This window comes from Cyanistes caeruleus, chromosome Z (genome assembly GCF_971803275.1).
Source record: "Cyanistes caeruleus chromosome Z, bCyaCae1.hap1.1, whole genome shotgun sequence".
NCBI lineage: Eukaryota > Metazoa > Chordata > Aves > Passeriformes > Paridae > Cyanistes > Cyanistes caeruleus.
In genome coordinates, this window is record NC_141732.1 from 10042617 (window position 1) to 10057888 (window position 15272).

General features: G+C 43.9%; 2 protein-coding genes across 3 annotated transcripts in view; one reads left to right on the plus strand and one right to left on the minus strand.

Moving 5' to 3' along the window:
• Positions 1-9588: 9588 nt before the first annotated feature.
• LOC147648092 (uncharacterized) lies at positions 9589-12448 on the minus strand. The gene is made up of 2 exons (XM_086868429.1): positions 12037-12448; positions 9589-11443 (listed from the first exon to the last, which is right to left on the minus strand). The coding sequence occupies exons 1-2, from the start codon at positions 12278-12280 to the stop codon at positions 11385-11387; spliced, it is 303 nt and encodes a 100-aa protein (XP_086724555.1). The 5' UTR covers positions 12281-12448; the 3' UTR covers positions 9589-11384.
• The window catches only part of FBXL17 (F-box and leucine rich repeat protein 17), a 271732-nt gene continuing 268841 nt past the window's right edge, over positions 12382-15272 (plus strand). Inside the window, exons 1-2 of one of the 2 annotated variants that reach the window (XM_086868428.1) lie at positions 12382-13107; positions 13204-13386. In XM_086868428.1, the coding sequence (XP_086724554.1) occupies positions 12649-13107; positions 13204-13386 (642 nt within the window). In that variant the 5' untranslated portion in view covers positions 12382-12648. Of the gene's footprint in view, positions 13387-15272 lie in introns of both variants that reach the window. The other variant, XM_023943721.2, reaches the window with a different exon arrangement.

A 15272-nucleotide genomic window follows, 5' to 3' on the forward strand; every position in this document is an offset into this window, starting at 1 on the left:
TGTCACCTTGATGGAGGAGCTTGTCCAGGGCCATTCCCTCCAAGGGAGAGTTGTGGTTTCTTTGTTAATCAGCCCACTGGCCTCCACTCTATACCATCCCTCAGCCATGGGACACCATGGCATCCAAAGAGAAATGCATTATTCTTTTCTAGTTAGGCTCTGATCTCATAATACATATCACACACATTTCCCTGGCATACTGATGGGAAAGATATGTGCATTTCATTCATTACAGGTCAGCTCTTTAGCATTATGTCCCCTCTTACTAACATGTGCAGAATGCAGAAACTATCCTAACAATAGCATTAATAGAACCTGCCAAGGTGCCTCGCATCTTCCCCGACTCTTTACATTTGCCTGTTAAATATTTCTTTAATTTTAGGGATATGCATTTTGCAGAAGTACTAATATTTAACAGAATTCATCTTAAGGGAGCATGGTGATGAAACCTGGAGAGGTTACTGAGAGACAGTTTCTCTGAAATGGTGCTGCAGCTGCTACTTCCAGATAAAGGGCAAGTTTGCCTGTAGGTTTCTGCCAGGAGTAGTTAACACGAATTCTGGCAAAGGCCCCAGTTTGTCTTCAAAGAGAAAGACTGAAGGGAGTTGGCACTGCTTAAAAAATGTTGCTACAAAGACTACCTTTTCAAAAATATTTCATCAATTTTTTATTATATTTAATATATATACATACATGTGCCAAGGTTTTAAGTTTATGCCATCAGCCTACCAGACAGACTCTAACTAGGCAGAATGATGTGGCAGTGTGAGTCATCTATTTTCAGCCTTTCTGTTGTTTGGCTGCTTGAAACAAACATTTGTGGGCAGGACAGAGAGATGAAGAATACTCCAGACATGAAAGGAAGATATCATTACATGAATGATGTTATTAATTAGTAAATTTATCATAAAAATTTCTTACAGATTTTGTAAGTGATTATTCAAACATACATCTTCATGGAAAGTTAGCATGGACTATTTACTTGGTATCTTGGGGTTTATCAAGACAGAATCCTCTAACTTGTCCCATTTATTTTTATTAAAAAAACCCAGAGAATCTTATCTTGGGAGGTGTTGTTCTCAGAAGGTTTAGCATCTACTTCTGTATTTAGACATCCTATACCTAGACAGATTGTATTCTCTGTCTGTACCTGCCTGTAATCTAATTTTCCTACAATGTAATTTTCATGATCCTCTTCCTTGGAAGTATACAGCAGAAACAGCAACGGCATGGGTACGACGTGTTTGGTTTGTTTCTTAAAAGTATATGTATGACTCCTGCTTGGTAGCCATCCCCCAAAACACTTCACAGGTTTTAAAAATTCCTCCCATATTTTCTATCACTTTTAAATTATTTTAATTACCTCTAAATTATTGTTCCAGTGCCCAAACACCCTCTGGGTGAAAAACCTTTTTCTTATGTCTATTGCAAATTTCTCCCGCCACAACTTCAGGCCGTTCTCTCAGGTCCTGCCACTGGTCACCTGGGAAGAGAGATCAGTGCCTGCCCCTTCTCTACCCCATGAGAGGATATTGAAGGCCCCACTGAGGTCTCCCCCCAGGCTCCTCCAGAACAGAGCAAGTAATCTCAGCTGCTCTTCCTATGCCATCCCCTCTAGACCATTATCTTCATGACCTCCTTTGGACGCTGTCTAAGAGCTTTATAAACTTTGCACTTTGCAACCCCCAGAACTGCCCCCAGGACTCGAGGTGAGGCTGCCCCAGCCCAGAGCAGAGCAGGACAATCCCCTCCCTTGCCCAGCTGGTGATGCTGGGCCTGATGCCCCCAGGACAGGATTGTCCCTCCTGGCTACCAGGGCACTACTGACTCATTTTCAATTTGCCATCAGCCAGGATCCCCAGGTCCCTTTCCACAGGGCTGCTCTCCAGCCTCTCATTCTCCAGTCTGTCTGTACACCCAGGGTTGCCCTATCGCAGGTGCAGAATCCAGTACTTGTCCTTGTTAAACTCCACCAAGCTGGTGATTGCCTGTCTCCAATTTGTTGAGATCTCTCTGCAGGGCCTTACCATATTTAAGGGAGTCAACAGTTCCTCCCCATTTTGTGTCATCTGCAAACTTTGTGTGCCTTCAAATCCTTTGTCCAAGTAATTTATGAAGATGTTGAAGAACACAGGGCTTAAGATGGAGCCCTGTGGAACCCCAGTTGTTACCATTCTTCTGATCTTGCAAGACTCAAACCCCAGTTTTAGAATCACTGTTCTACTTTGGAAATGACTATCATAATAGTAAGAGGTTACCATATAACCAGAAACTTATTTCTCCAGTCTGTTAGCAGCCAGCAGAATTGTAGTTATTACATCCACTTACCAGTTATATTGAAGTCAGGAGTATTGTGCAGTCTTTAATCAAGGAAATGAAAAGAGGTTCTTACAGTCATGTAAATTATTTGGAATGGTGAAAAAAGCACACATGCATAATACAGACATGATCTCCATAAATACATAAGACTAGCCCAAAATTTCTGTTTAATATAACTTCTGTTTTGATTTGTGTGGGTTTGTTCGTTTATTTACACATGATTTTTCACATAACGGTCCTGTAAAGAAGAAATTTGCTCTAATGCAATGGTAATTATTCTGTGAATTACTGAAAGAAATTTAGAGAGAATGATTAGTAAGTTATCTCCTTCTTTTCCTCCTAAGTTTTCAGCCTTTTTGTAGCTGCATAAAATTTTAACTTATATATGGTGGTTCATAGCTAACCTTGAGAGATCTGGATACGAAATTTCTTTTAGTACTGTAAATTCAATATATGCTCAAACACAAAAACTGTGAAATGGAAGCATTACAGTGCTGATATTTTTATCTTCATCATTTCATGGAAGGGCAAATATTAATTGGCAATTTATTAAAAAGGAAAAAAAAAAGAAGTTAGGGATTTCCTAGGTAAGGATTTCTGGAGGCTTGAATGCAAGTGTTGTAATGCCTGAAAATTGATTATTACTACACACTCACTGAAGTATTTTTATGCTGAGAGAGAAGGAAAAATTATGGCAGGTCAGAAGACTGTGAAACATATGCCCTCTCTTTTCCTACCCTCTCTTTAATTATTGACAGCCTGTCACTTAGGTGCCATGGTATGATGAATAATAAAACAGGATCCAAGCTGCATTTCTCTTCAGGATTTATTCTTCCAAATCAAATACTGCCATCTTCAGGCAGACCATACTTCACTTTTACAAGTTTGAGGGTTTATTAGTTACTGAGGGGGGTCATCACCTCAAACAAACAAAACAATTTGTTATTTTGAAGATCTTTCAAATTGATACCTTATATGAGACAATGAAGGGGATCTCCAAATTTTGGCTTCTACCTTTGGGAGTAAGGTTACCACTATCTAAACACCTAGATGTTATATTGGGCAAAACATTAATGAAGCCATTCAACTATTTCCCTTGTTGTAATGAGAGGGCAGTTAAGATTATAGCCATACAGGAGACCCTGACTGCAAAGCACTTCCAAGTATGCATACTGTGCATTGAAACCACACAGGCAGGTCATTCTGGAAGCAGAGTTGCAAATTATTGCAATTCAGTGAATTGAAATTATGTGTCATATTTATGCTTTTCTCCTTACAGCAAAGTAAAACTTTAAGGTGACATTTGAGCATCAAATGATTGTATCTCTAGAACAAATAAGAAAAGGCAAACTGAAAGCTGCAAACTGGTAATTCACGGTATATACTACCCAAATATTCATCAGAGTGGTGATGTTAACTTTCCTTTTCGTCTTTAAGTGCCCTGAAATTGAGATTCAGTCATGAGACTCACAGCCTCCATTCAACTATGAGAATCACATGGAGAATTAGACAATACAAGGGTTGCAATGAAGTCTATGACTTGCAAGGTATCAATAAGTAGCCAAGCCTTTCATTTAAGCAGTGCTGATTTTGGCTGAAGTACAGTTAACTTTCTTCACAGTGGCTGGTATAGTTTTGGATTTGTGCTGAATACAGAGTTGATAATACAAAGATGTTTTTGTTATTGCTGAACATGGATTGCACAGTCGGGGCCCTTTCTGCTTTTCACACTGCCATGCTGGCAAAGAGGCTGGGGGTGTGTGGAGGCCAGGACAGCCAGGACAGGTGGACACAAACTGAACAAAGGGATATTCCAGAACTGTGGGAAATAGAAAAATAGAAACTTCCACAGATGCTGAAGGGTTCAGTCTGCAGCCTTGGAAAGAGCTTGGGTTAATGCAACGAAAAGGGTACACAAATGTTAAGTAGAAAAATTATAAACTTATATTCCTATAATTTTAAGAAAGAATATGTCTTGAGTCAGTAAGAAAACATATTAGGTAAAATAGTGAGAAGTTTTAGCTGTAATAATGTAGCTTATAGGGTAGACTAAGGATCTAGAAGCTATAACAGAGGTGTGTGTGAGTATGTGACCTATCAGTTTATTGGCTGAAAGACAGATGCAGTGCAGCAGAATTAAGCAAAGGGGATAGGTTATTAAGTAGAAACAAGTTTTGTGTTAACTGTCTATTGAACCAAAATGTTCTATATTGCTGTGTGAGGAAGAAACCTGTGACTTCTCTGAGCTATGGCTGCCTTGTTGGCCCTCTCACGCCTTTGAGACTGATATCTTATCTGGCTTACTTGAGCAATAAATCATCTCAAGTAGCACAGTGGTCCCATCCCTCATTCTTCATCTTGACACAGACCATGTGACATCAGGCTTAATGTATAAAGTGGGGAGAAGAAGGAGGAAGGAGGGGATGTTTGGACTGATGGTGTTTGTCCTTCCAAGTCACCATTAGTGTGAAAGGACCTCACTTTGCTGGAAAGGGCTGGACGCCTGCCCAGCCACAGGAAGTAGTGAATTCGTTCCTTGTGTTGTTTTGCTTAGGTGGGTTGCTTTTGCTTTCCTTATCTGCCTCTCAACCCATGAGCTTTGTAGCTTTGACCCTTCTGATTCTCTCTTGATCCTGTTGGTAGGGCAGTGGAGGACTGGTCTCCATAGGACTGGGTGGCTGGTGGGGTTAAATCATGACAAACCCTGAGACATATTTTTTAAAAATTTCTTATTAGAGTACAAAATCAGGTAGTTTTATTTTAACAACAACAAAAAAATTCATAATGCGACCTGCTGTTGCTTTCTTACTGTACTGGCAGGATACGGTATTTGGTAATACATATATTAAATAAATAAATAAATAAATACAGTATTTAGTACAAACACAACCAAACACTAGCCAAAAAAACCCAAAAAACCAAAACAAAACAAAACAAAAAAATCCAGCCAGATTCTGACTGCCATTTTCAAATAAGTATGCAAGTCAGTTAAAATTAAATAGACTTTTTTTTATTCCTTAATATCCTACAAAGGAAAAGGATATTAAATCAGAATTTGACTAAACTCAAATTCTAGATGGTTCCTTACAGATTTCATAATGTTTCACTTTTTGCTTGTGTTGTGTCTAAAACAAATCTGTTACTAGGTGTGAGCTCTCTGATTTCAGAGAATGCCATACCTCATCTCTGTGTTGGAAAATTCTTTTGTGTTTTCATATGCAGCCTTGGTGTTGGGGGAACTTAACCTTTAAAGTATTCCTCCCACCCTCCAAAGAATCATTTTTTTTCCAGAAGAATAGTATCTTTAGAAATTTTATGATGTAATTCATTAAACATATAATGACTTCAGAAATATCACCACCTTTTCCACTGAATCCTTAAAAATACAAACTTCCCACACTGTACAGACTTAGAGTCTCTATTATGTTTCAGGATAAGGGCCATAAGGCATTAGTCCCTTCGAATTGTTTTATCTCTGGACTTACTGTAGGAGGCAGCCTGTCTTACTATTTTCCAAATGCGTATTTGAAAGCAGAAGCTGAAGGAAGATATCTGCTCTCTCCTTTTTTATTTTTCCTCCCTTCCCTTTTTCCTACTCCTATGCCTGAAGTTCTTTATCATTGCTCATCCAGTGCAGCAGTCTCTCTTTTTATTTTTGCCAGCAACTACATATTCTTCTCTGTGGCAAAAACAGCCAGGAGGAAGGGTGCTTTTTCCACCTCTAGTACTCTGCCTGAGCAGAAGTGAGAATAATCCATGGAGTGGATTAACCTAATCTAGTCTTTTAGCTGAGGAGATCTACTCTCCAACCAACAATACCTTACTTTTCCATAGTAGTGCCACTTGTGAGCCTGATGAAAATTGTAGGTCTTCATAAATGGAGAACTGAGGGACCTCCATTCATACCCACGCAGACCAAGGGCACTGTCATGGTGCAACCCCAGCCAGAAGCTGAATGCCACACAGCCCCTTTCTCACTGCTCCCTGTGGGATAGGGGAGAGAATTGGATGGGTAATGCTGAAAAAGCTCCTGGGTACAGAGAAAAACATTTTAATAGGTAAATATGCAAGCAAAGCAAAACAAGGAATTAATTCTCTTCCAACAGGCAGGCAGGTGTTCAGCCGTTCCCAGGAAAGCAGGGCTCCATCACGTAACAGTGACTTGGGAGGAAAAATGCCATCCCTCTGAATGTCCCTCTTTCTCCCTTCATCTTCCCCCCACTTCACTGCTGAATGTGATGTCACATAGCCTGGGGTATCCTGTCCCCACTGAGTCCCCTCCTAATTCTTTTTTCACTGGTATGATGGAGAGAGAAGCAGAAAAAGCCCTTGGATCTCTGCAAGCCCTTCTCAGCAATAAACAAAATATCCATGTACTGTTTCAGTCACCAATCAAAACACAGCCCCTCACAAACTGCTGTGGAGAAACCTAAATAGATTCCATCTAAAACCAGCACAATAGTGAAACAACTAGGATTTTACAAAATCAAAAAAGAACTTTTAATCTGTTTCTAAACCCAAGATGGAAATTCTGCTACTTCATTCCATCTATTTCATAATGACATTCCTAAAACACCACTTCAAAGCTACTGATCTTAAGCAAGCAAAGCTATGCAATGGGAATAAACATACTAAATCACATGGTATTATAACTTCATAATTCAATGAAATGAATCCTACTTTCAACTTACTTATTTAAGTTAAATAACTACTATATCTCAACATTGGCAATACAGCTGAAGATTATAGACTCAGTTTTCTAAAGATCAGTCCTGAAATACAGATGGACACGACTTAATGTTGGACTAGACAAAACATGGTAAGTTAAAAAATTTCTTGTGTTCCCTTGCAGCTCAAACTTAAACACCATGCTTACCTTGGGTCACCAGTCTTTGTGGCCTGTTTAAATATGCACAGAGATAAATGTCATAATCTATTGCTATGTGTGTAATAAACCCTTACTATCATAAATTGGGGGGATTTTACTGCTTAATTCCAAGACTAAGTTGTAGTAGCTTTCAGGCATCTCACATTACTAGTTTTATGACTTCTAGTTTCGTGAAATATAAACAGCGCTAATGAAGAAATGAGCTGTTAGTTACATCTGCCCTCAGACATGTGGTGAAGATTTCACAGCGGATACTTGGTTTCGTAGTATTTCATTCTGCTTTTACTCTGCAACAGGTGGATACTGTGTTTGCCTTCCATGAAGCAACAGCGACACTTAGTGTTAAAACCCTTGCATAGACCAGAAGCACCCTCTGCTTCCCTGTATTTCTCATCATTCATTTAAATCTCATTTAAATTAGCATAGGAATTTAAAATTCGATCAGCTCTTGAAGGTAACTAGAAAAAAACACAGTCTACCTTCTTGAAAAAATGAGCTAGACTCTCTATGTTTGTATCTAAAAAGTTATGTCTAGATTATTTAAAAAAAAACAACAAAAACAAAGCTTCATTATGGTACTTGCATCATTCTGCTTTTGAATGAGATCTTGATTAGACTGGATTGCACAGTTCAGAAATTTAAGTGGGTGGTGTTTTGAGAGACATATGTTTCAGCTTGAGGTGGAAGACTGAAAACAATAGAATTTCTCCTTCTGCCTACAGATACTGCAAATCTCTGTGGAACTTTGAAGATCTACTTGATTGAAACAGCTAAGCATAAATATGTAGGTTTAGGTAATAAAGACATTTTAAAACAACTGGGTGTGGTAAAGTTTGTCTCTGGTCACAGCTGGTAAAGCGCTGTTCTCCCCTGCCTGGTGCCCTGACCCCAGTGGCACTCTAACAGCACAAATGCCTCAGAATTTGCCTACCACAGTGATAAAAATTTTATACATGCAGCAACTTCAGAAAGACTGTAACCCCTGATACACATTATGTCTGCTAACAGTGGCCAAGCTGTACAAAGTAATTCTGAAATACCACTGGCATAAAAATCTTCTTTTACAACCAGGTAACCAACCAGATAGAGAGAAAAGCTGTGGGTGCCATCTGCCTGGACTTCAGCAAAGCCTTTGATACCATCTCCCCAGAAAAGCTGGCTGCTCATGGCTTGGGCAGGTAGGTATATTCTTGTCTGGGTTAAAAACTGTTTGGATGACTGAGCCCAGAGAATGGTGGTGAATGGTGCTGAATCCGGCTGGCCTCTGGTCCCTGGTGGTGCCCCCCAGGAGCAGTGTTGGATGTTGGCCTCAGGATCAGGTCCCAGTTCTATTTAACTGTCTTCACTGATGATCTGGATGAGGGGATTGAGTCTACCAATAGTAAATTCATGGACAACAGCAATTTGGGTGGGCGTGCTGGTCTGCTATGAGGCAGGAAGTCTCTGCAGAGGGATCTGGAAAGCTGGATTGGTGGGTTGAGGCCCATGGTCTGATGTTCAACAAAACCACAACAACCACTCATTGCTAGAGACTGGGGCAGAGTGGCTGGAAAACTGCCTGGAGGAAAAGGATCTGGTCAACAGCAGCTGAACGAGAGCCAGCTTGGGCCCAGGTAGCCAAGAAGGCCTGGGGCATGCTGGCCATGTGTGAGCAATAGTGGGGCGGCAGGAGCAGGGCAGTGAGCGTCCCCCTGTGCTGGGCAGCGCCGCGGCCGCAGCTGGAGTGCTGTGTCTAGTTCCCAGTCCCTCAATTCAGGAAGGACATTGAGGGGCTGGAACATGTCCAGAGAAGCGAGAAAAGCTGGGACAGGGTCTGGAGCACAAGTCTGATGAGAAATAGGTGAAGAATCAGGGTGCATTTAGCCTGGAAAAAAGGAGGCTCCGGAGGTACCTTATACCCTGCAACTCCCTGACCTGAGGCTGTAGCCAGGTGGGCGTCTCTTCTCCCAGGGAACCAGTTACAGGACAAGAGGACATAAACTGCTTCAAGGGAGATTTAGATTGACACTAGGAAGAATTCCTTAACAGAAAGAGTGATTAGATCTTGGAATGAGCTTTCCAGGGAGGTGGATGCAGTCACTGTTCCTGGAGGGCTTTAAGGAAAAGCTGTGGCCCTTGGCACCCTGATCTAGTTGATATGGTGATGTTTGGTAAAAGATTGGATTTGATGATCTCAGAGGTCTTTTCCAAACCAATGGGTTCTGTGACTGTGTAATCTACTTGAAGGGAAAATAATCATACCAAATATACTTACAACACAGTTGTGGTTTAATGTTAGTTGGCAACTAAGAAAACCACAGCTGCTCAGTCCCTCTCACTCTGCCACCCTAGTGGGACATGGAAGAATTGGAAGTGTAAAAGTGAGAAACAAACTCATGGGCTGAGGTAACTAGCAGCAGTTTAATAAGTTAGAAATAGTAATAGTAGTAGTAATAATGAATTGCAAGGAAAAGAGAAAAATGATAACAAAACAAGGAAAGAAGAAATAAAACTCAGAGAAAACAAGTGATTAAAATGAAGAAAAAACAGATGGGGTAATACCATGTCAGTTGTTTTGGTACCCAATGTAGTGCATGAAGGGTTGAAATAATGGCAGATGTGAGTGGAATGTGCTACATTAAATTTGTAGCTGTTAGTGCTGCTTAGCTATTAACTGGCCAGCTACTGTGCTTGCCATGCAGGTCACTTTACCCAGTGCCTGTTAGTGGCTGCTCTAATTTTGTTTCTGGCTGCACTGCTGGTCACCTCAGCATGTTGAGTCTGGGAACACTTTGGTGACAGCCATGGCAAAGTGCCTGGTCTGGAGGGTACCCAGGGCAATCTGAGCTCCTGTGCTGCTGTATTGGACAGGCTGGAACACCAATGTGAATTTGTGTCCATAAGACTGTGACCTGTGGAGGTGTCCACAGTGGAGCACAGAACCACAGGCAGCCCATGGAGGATCCCATGGTGGATGTCCAAAGGCACGTGTGACCCCAACAAAACCCTGTTCTCAAGCAGGCTCCTGGAACAACCTCTGGACCCATGGAAGGGCTCCACTTTAGAGCAGTTCTTGAAGTACTGCAGCTTGTGTGGGAAGGACACACATTGGAGAAGCTGAAGGCAGACAGCACTTGTTCTGAGTGAAGATTTGACTTGGACTTTCATCTTATTTTAATGTTGTTTTTGTTTTTCCTTACTGAAAGAAAATTTTGCAGTCTGTGGGAAGAGGGAGTGAGCCACCACCAGAAGGCAGTTGGTACTTCCACAAACCAATGTCTAAGGCACAAAGAGTGAATTTATGTCCATTACCTTGCTACCTGGAGGAGCCCTGAAGCAACACCTGGGCTACACAAGTGCAGAGCAGGCACCATTAAACTCAGTGCATGTAAGAAGATGACTAGCCTGCTGTTAACAGAGTCTCATCAAGAGTTACTTCCAGCTGCTTTCTGCTTTTCAACCCATTCTCCCAACAGGGTAGAAAAGACCTTGCCAATTTTTTTGCAACTATTTTCTGTTTTATATTGATGAAGCTCATTGAATTATAAATCAAAACAAAATATTCTGTTGCTCTGCTTTTATCCAAAGGTATATTTAGTAGTTTTCTCATAGGAAACATTTTTACAGAGCTGCTGAAGACTAATAATAGAGGTAACAAACAAAAATAATAGCAGCATGGGTATTGTAACATAACTCGTCCCTGGGCAAAAGGCCAAAATATGTGCTACACAATATAAAATACTGTGCATTTCTTCCCCTGACCTTTGTTATTTAATATTAGTACTGAGCCATATATACTCCAGCTATAACTTGCCTTCTTCCCCAAACACCTTTTATTACCGACAAAATTGCACATACCTAAGCTTGTATAGCTAAGTCAACTCTTTAGAACTGAATGCTGAAACAATTTGCTTTTGCCAGGAACTAAGCAGAGTCTTAATTAAAGCAATGCAGCCTCCAGCAAGGGTTTACACACCAGAGCACCTGCATCGAGGTTCAACACACTGTAGTTAGAGGCGAGTGTCTGCCGGAAGGCATAGGTGGTCAGAGGTCCCATATGAGCCTGTTTCTGGATGTACAACAGCAGAAAATACATATTTTCTGGAAAGTGTTGGTGGGAAGATGATGTTGACAGAGGAAAATTTGAAAGACTGCTCTTGGTGGTCTTTAAGCTTTGCTGCTTTGCCACTGCAGAACCTCAGCCACTGTCCTGCATATAATCTGAGGCCCACAGGTAGGGGGTCTTCTCACGTTTGCCTACAAAGTATAGCACAAAAAAAATTATTTCATTTACTCAAAAACATGCAGGTATTTTATCTGTCTTATGTGCATATATATACATACATACACACATATATATATACACACACACATATATATACATACATATACATACATATATATACACATGCATACATACATACATACACACATATATACACACACACACATATATACATACATATACATACATACATACGTGTATATATATATATATATATATATATATATATATATATGACAATAAGCTAACTGAGGGGGTCCAACAGATGCCACAAAGATGATGATGGGTCTGGAGCATCTCTCTTGTAAGGAGATACTGCAGGAGCTGGGCCTGTTTAGTTCAGAGGAGAGTGAAAGACGTTCTCAGTATTGTGTATAAATATCATCAAGGCCGGAGCCAACAAGATGGTGCCAGACTCTTTTCAGTGCTGCCCGATGACATGACAAGGGGCAGTGGCCATAAGCTACACCACAGTAATTCCACCTCAACAGGAACCCCACGTTGAGGGTGGCACTAGAACAGGTAAACCGTGTCGTCTCCCCCTCTGGGCGCATTCCAAACCCACCTGAACGCGTTCCTGTGTTATCTGCTCCAGGTGACCCTGACTTGGCAGGAGGGCAGGTCGACACGATCTCGGCGCGCCTCCCAAGCGCTAACGACATGCGGTGCCACCGCTGGCAGGCGTACATGCCTCTGTACCGTACATGGTGGGCGTACATGCCTCTGTACCGTACATGGTGGGCGTACATGCCTCTGTACCGTACATGGTGGGCGTACATGCCTCTGTACCGTACATGGTGGGCGTACATGCCTCTGTACCGTACATGGTGCTCAGCGCGGTTCACGCAGCGAGCGCGCGCGGCGAACACAACGGGCACCCACGCGCACGCACCCGCGCGGAGCCGCCCTCAGCCCTCAGCCCAGCGCGGCCGCTGCCGGCAGCAGCGCCGGCCCGCCGAGCGCCGCCCCCGCTCCCCGGGGGAGGTCAGGCCGGCGGTAGCGGAAGCTTCTCTCTCTCTCTCTCTCTCTCTCCCTCCCTCCCTTCCCGGCGTCCCGGAACCAGCGCCGCCGCCGCCGCCGCCTCCTCCTGACCCGGCCCGCCGGCAGCATGTCAGCTCCCGGCGTCGCCGCTCGCAGGTGACGCCCGCCCTTCCGCTGCCGCCGCTTCCCCTCCTATATGGGCCACCTGCTCTCGAAGGAGGCAAGGAGCCTGAGTCGGGACCGCCGCCGCCCGCGGGGGAAGGTGCCGCCGCCGCGCAGCCGGAGCTGCTTCCTGCGCGGGCCCTGCATGCTCTGCTTCATCGTGCACGGCGCCAGCCCGCCCGCCCCGGAGCAGCCGCTGCCCGCCGGGGACCCGTTGCTGCTGCCGCCGCCGCCCTACGTGTCGCTGACCGCCGCGGAGCAGCGCGTCGCCCGCCGCCTCTTGCGCCTGGCGCCCGCCGCCTGGGAACCTCCGGGCCGCTGCCAACGCCTCTTCCTCTCCGGCCTACTGCCCTCGCCGGTGCGGGGCCTCCTGGGGCCGCCCGGCGAGGTCTCCTCCGAGATGGTGTGCAAGCGCAAGGGGGCCGGGCTGCCCGCCTGCCCGCCCTGCAAGCAGCCGCGCTGCGCCGCCGCCGAGCCCGAGCCCGAGCCCGGCGCCTGCCAGTGCCCGGCGGAGCCGCAGCTGCTCGCCCTGCCCGGCGCCGCGGGGGAGAGCGGCGGGGGCACCGCCGGGCAGAGCGGCGAGGGACAGCCCGCCTCGCCGCCGCCTCCCGCGCCGCAGGACGAGAAGGAGCAGGGCCGGGAGGAGGAGAAGGAGCGGGGCAGTGAGGCGGGCTGCGAGGACCCGCTGGAGCACCCCGGCGATAGCTGCCGGGAGCTGCCGCCGCCGCCCACCCCGGACATCAACCAGCTGCCACCTTCCATCCTCCTCAAGGTGGGTCGCGATGGGAGGGATGGGCCAGCCCCCTCCCTGAGGATTTGGGAAGCGGCTGGGCCAGGCCCCGGGGTGCCGGTGTCGCCGGGCGGACTCGGTGCAGGGGGCAACCGGAGGAGGCCGGCCCGGTCTCGAGCTGCCTCAGCGCCTGGCTTTGGGGAGATAGATGGGGTTCTGGGGGGGTTGTTTGCATTTTTTTGTGTCCCGTTCCCCGACCCCATTTGTTCGTCGTTGGAAACGGCGTTATGGGCCATTACCTGGACGTGCAGACAGACTAAACAGCTCCAGAAGCGATCTCGTAAAGGTTTTGACTGTTCCCGTTAACTTCGTTAGGTGCCCTTTATAAGTGGCCTTTTACTTGCATCCCCGGTGTACTGCTCGCTAAGGGGGCCTGTCACTGTGTTTAGTGCTTCCATGGGTATCGCAGCTACGCAGACAAGTTTTCAGTGTTGATTATTAAACAGTTGCTGTGTATTGTGGATCATTTTTGGCCTTAGTAGTTCCACAGTGTTTGCAGTCTTCTTGAATTACATGCTTTCATAACCTTCTAACGCTGTATATCAAAGGAACAGTGTCCTCTCCTGTCCCTTTTGCTGTCTTTCTGCTCCTTTAATACCGTTCCCCTTTGGGACTACTTTCCCTTTTTAAGCTACTTTCTTGAGCACTGTGCTGACTTCCTTCAGTTAAACATTAGCTAAAAAGTGGAGTCTAGCTGGAACTGAGCTGGTGATGTCTTCCACAGTCTGATGTGAGTGTGCCTTTAAATTTTGGGGAATAAATTTTGAGGATCGCAGGAGTTTTTCAGAGGTCAGATGGCAGAACTTAAAGCAGGACATAATAGTGGAGGAGTGAGAGACATGACTCCTGGTGTTCATACTTTACTAGTTGTACATCCCGTGTAGAAGGTACTTGCTTTGCTCTTTTGTTGTCAAACAGTAACAACCTACTTATTTGACCGTCTTGCATATAACACTAATTCTGTGGGAAGTTTAGTTCGTTTGAGGGTTCATTGTTGTTTGTTGGTTGCTTTTTTTTTATATACTCCTAAAGTGTGTTACTAATGATATGTCATGATATGTTTTGTAGATGTGCTATGCAAATTAACTCTAGGCAAATAAGAACTCATGAGCTATCATCTGAATTAATCTTGTCTGTGATTACAAAATTAAAGCTTTGTTTTGTAGTCTTTCTAGAAGGGAGTCCATTTGTTTGCCACTATTATTGGAAGATAACTTTTTTCTTTGATGTTTAATTTTAGGATTTGAAGCTGAGCTCCTTTGATTAGCGTAGCTAATGTAGATTTTTTTTTGATCAAGGGTGTGAGTACTTTTCTGTGGTTACTTTTAGTACTCACTTTCACTTTTTGAAAGTATCTTTTTTGAAAAGTATCTATATCTCTTATAGATAAAAAATATCTATATCTCTTATAGATAAAAAATATCTTATAGATATTTTTAAAAAGTATCTATAAGATACTTAGTAGTAAAAGGTGTCATGTCCATCTTACTTGTAGACCAGTTAAGATGTTGCTTAATCTCTATTTTACACAGATCCAGTACTTCATTCTTACCTGTGTTTTCAAGGTTGTGGGGGTTTTATGCCTGGTTACTTAATTGTACAAACAAGGGGTTTTTGTTTGAACCCCAGCTGGCAACTAGGTGCCAGGCAGCCACTCACACACCACATCCATGGACTGTTTGGGTGGAGAATTCAGGGGAAAAAAAGTGTACCTTGTGGGTTGTGACAAGAAGAGTTTAATATAGAATGCAGAGTATAATATAGGAAAATAAAGCAATGTTTGTATGAAAAGGCGAGCAAGAAAGAGATCCAGGTGATGCACAATACTTCTGTTTTTACAGCTACAAAGCACTGTACCAGCAGCTGAG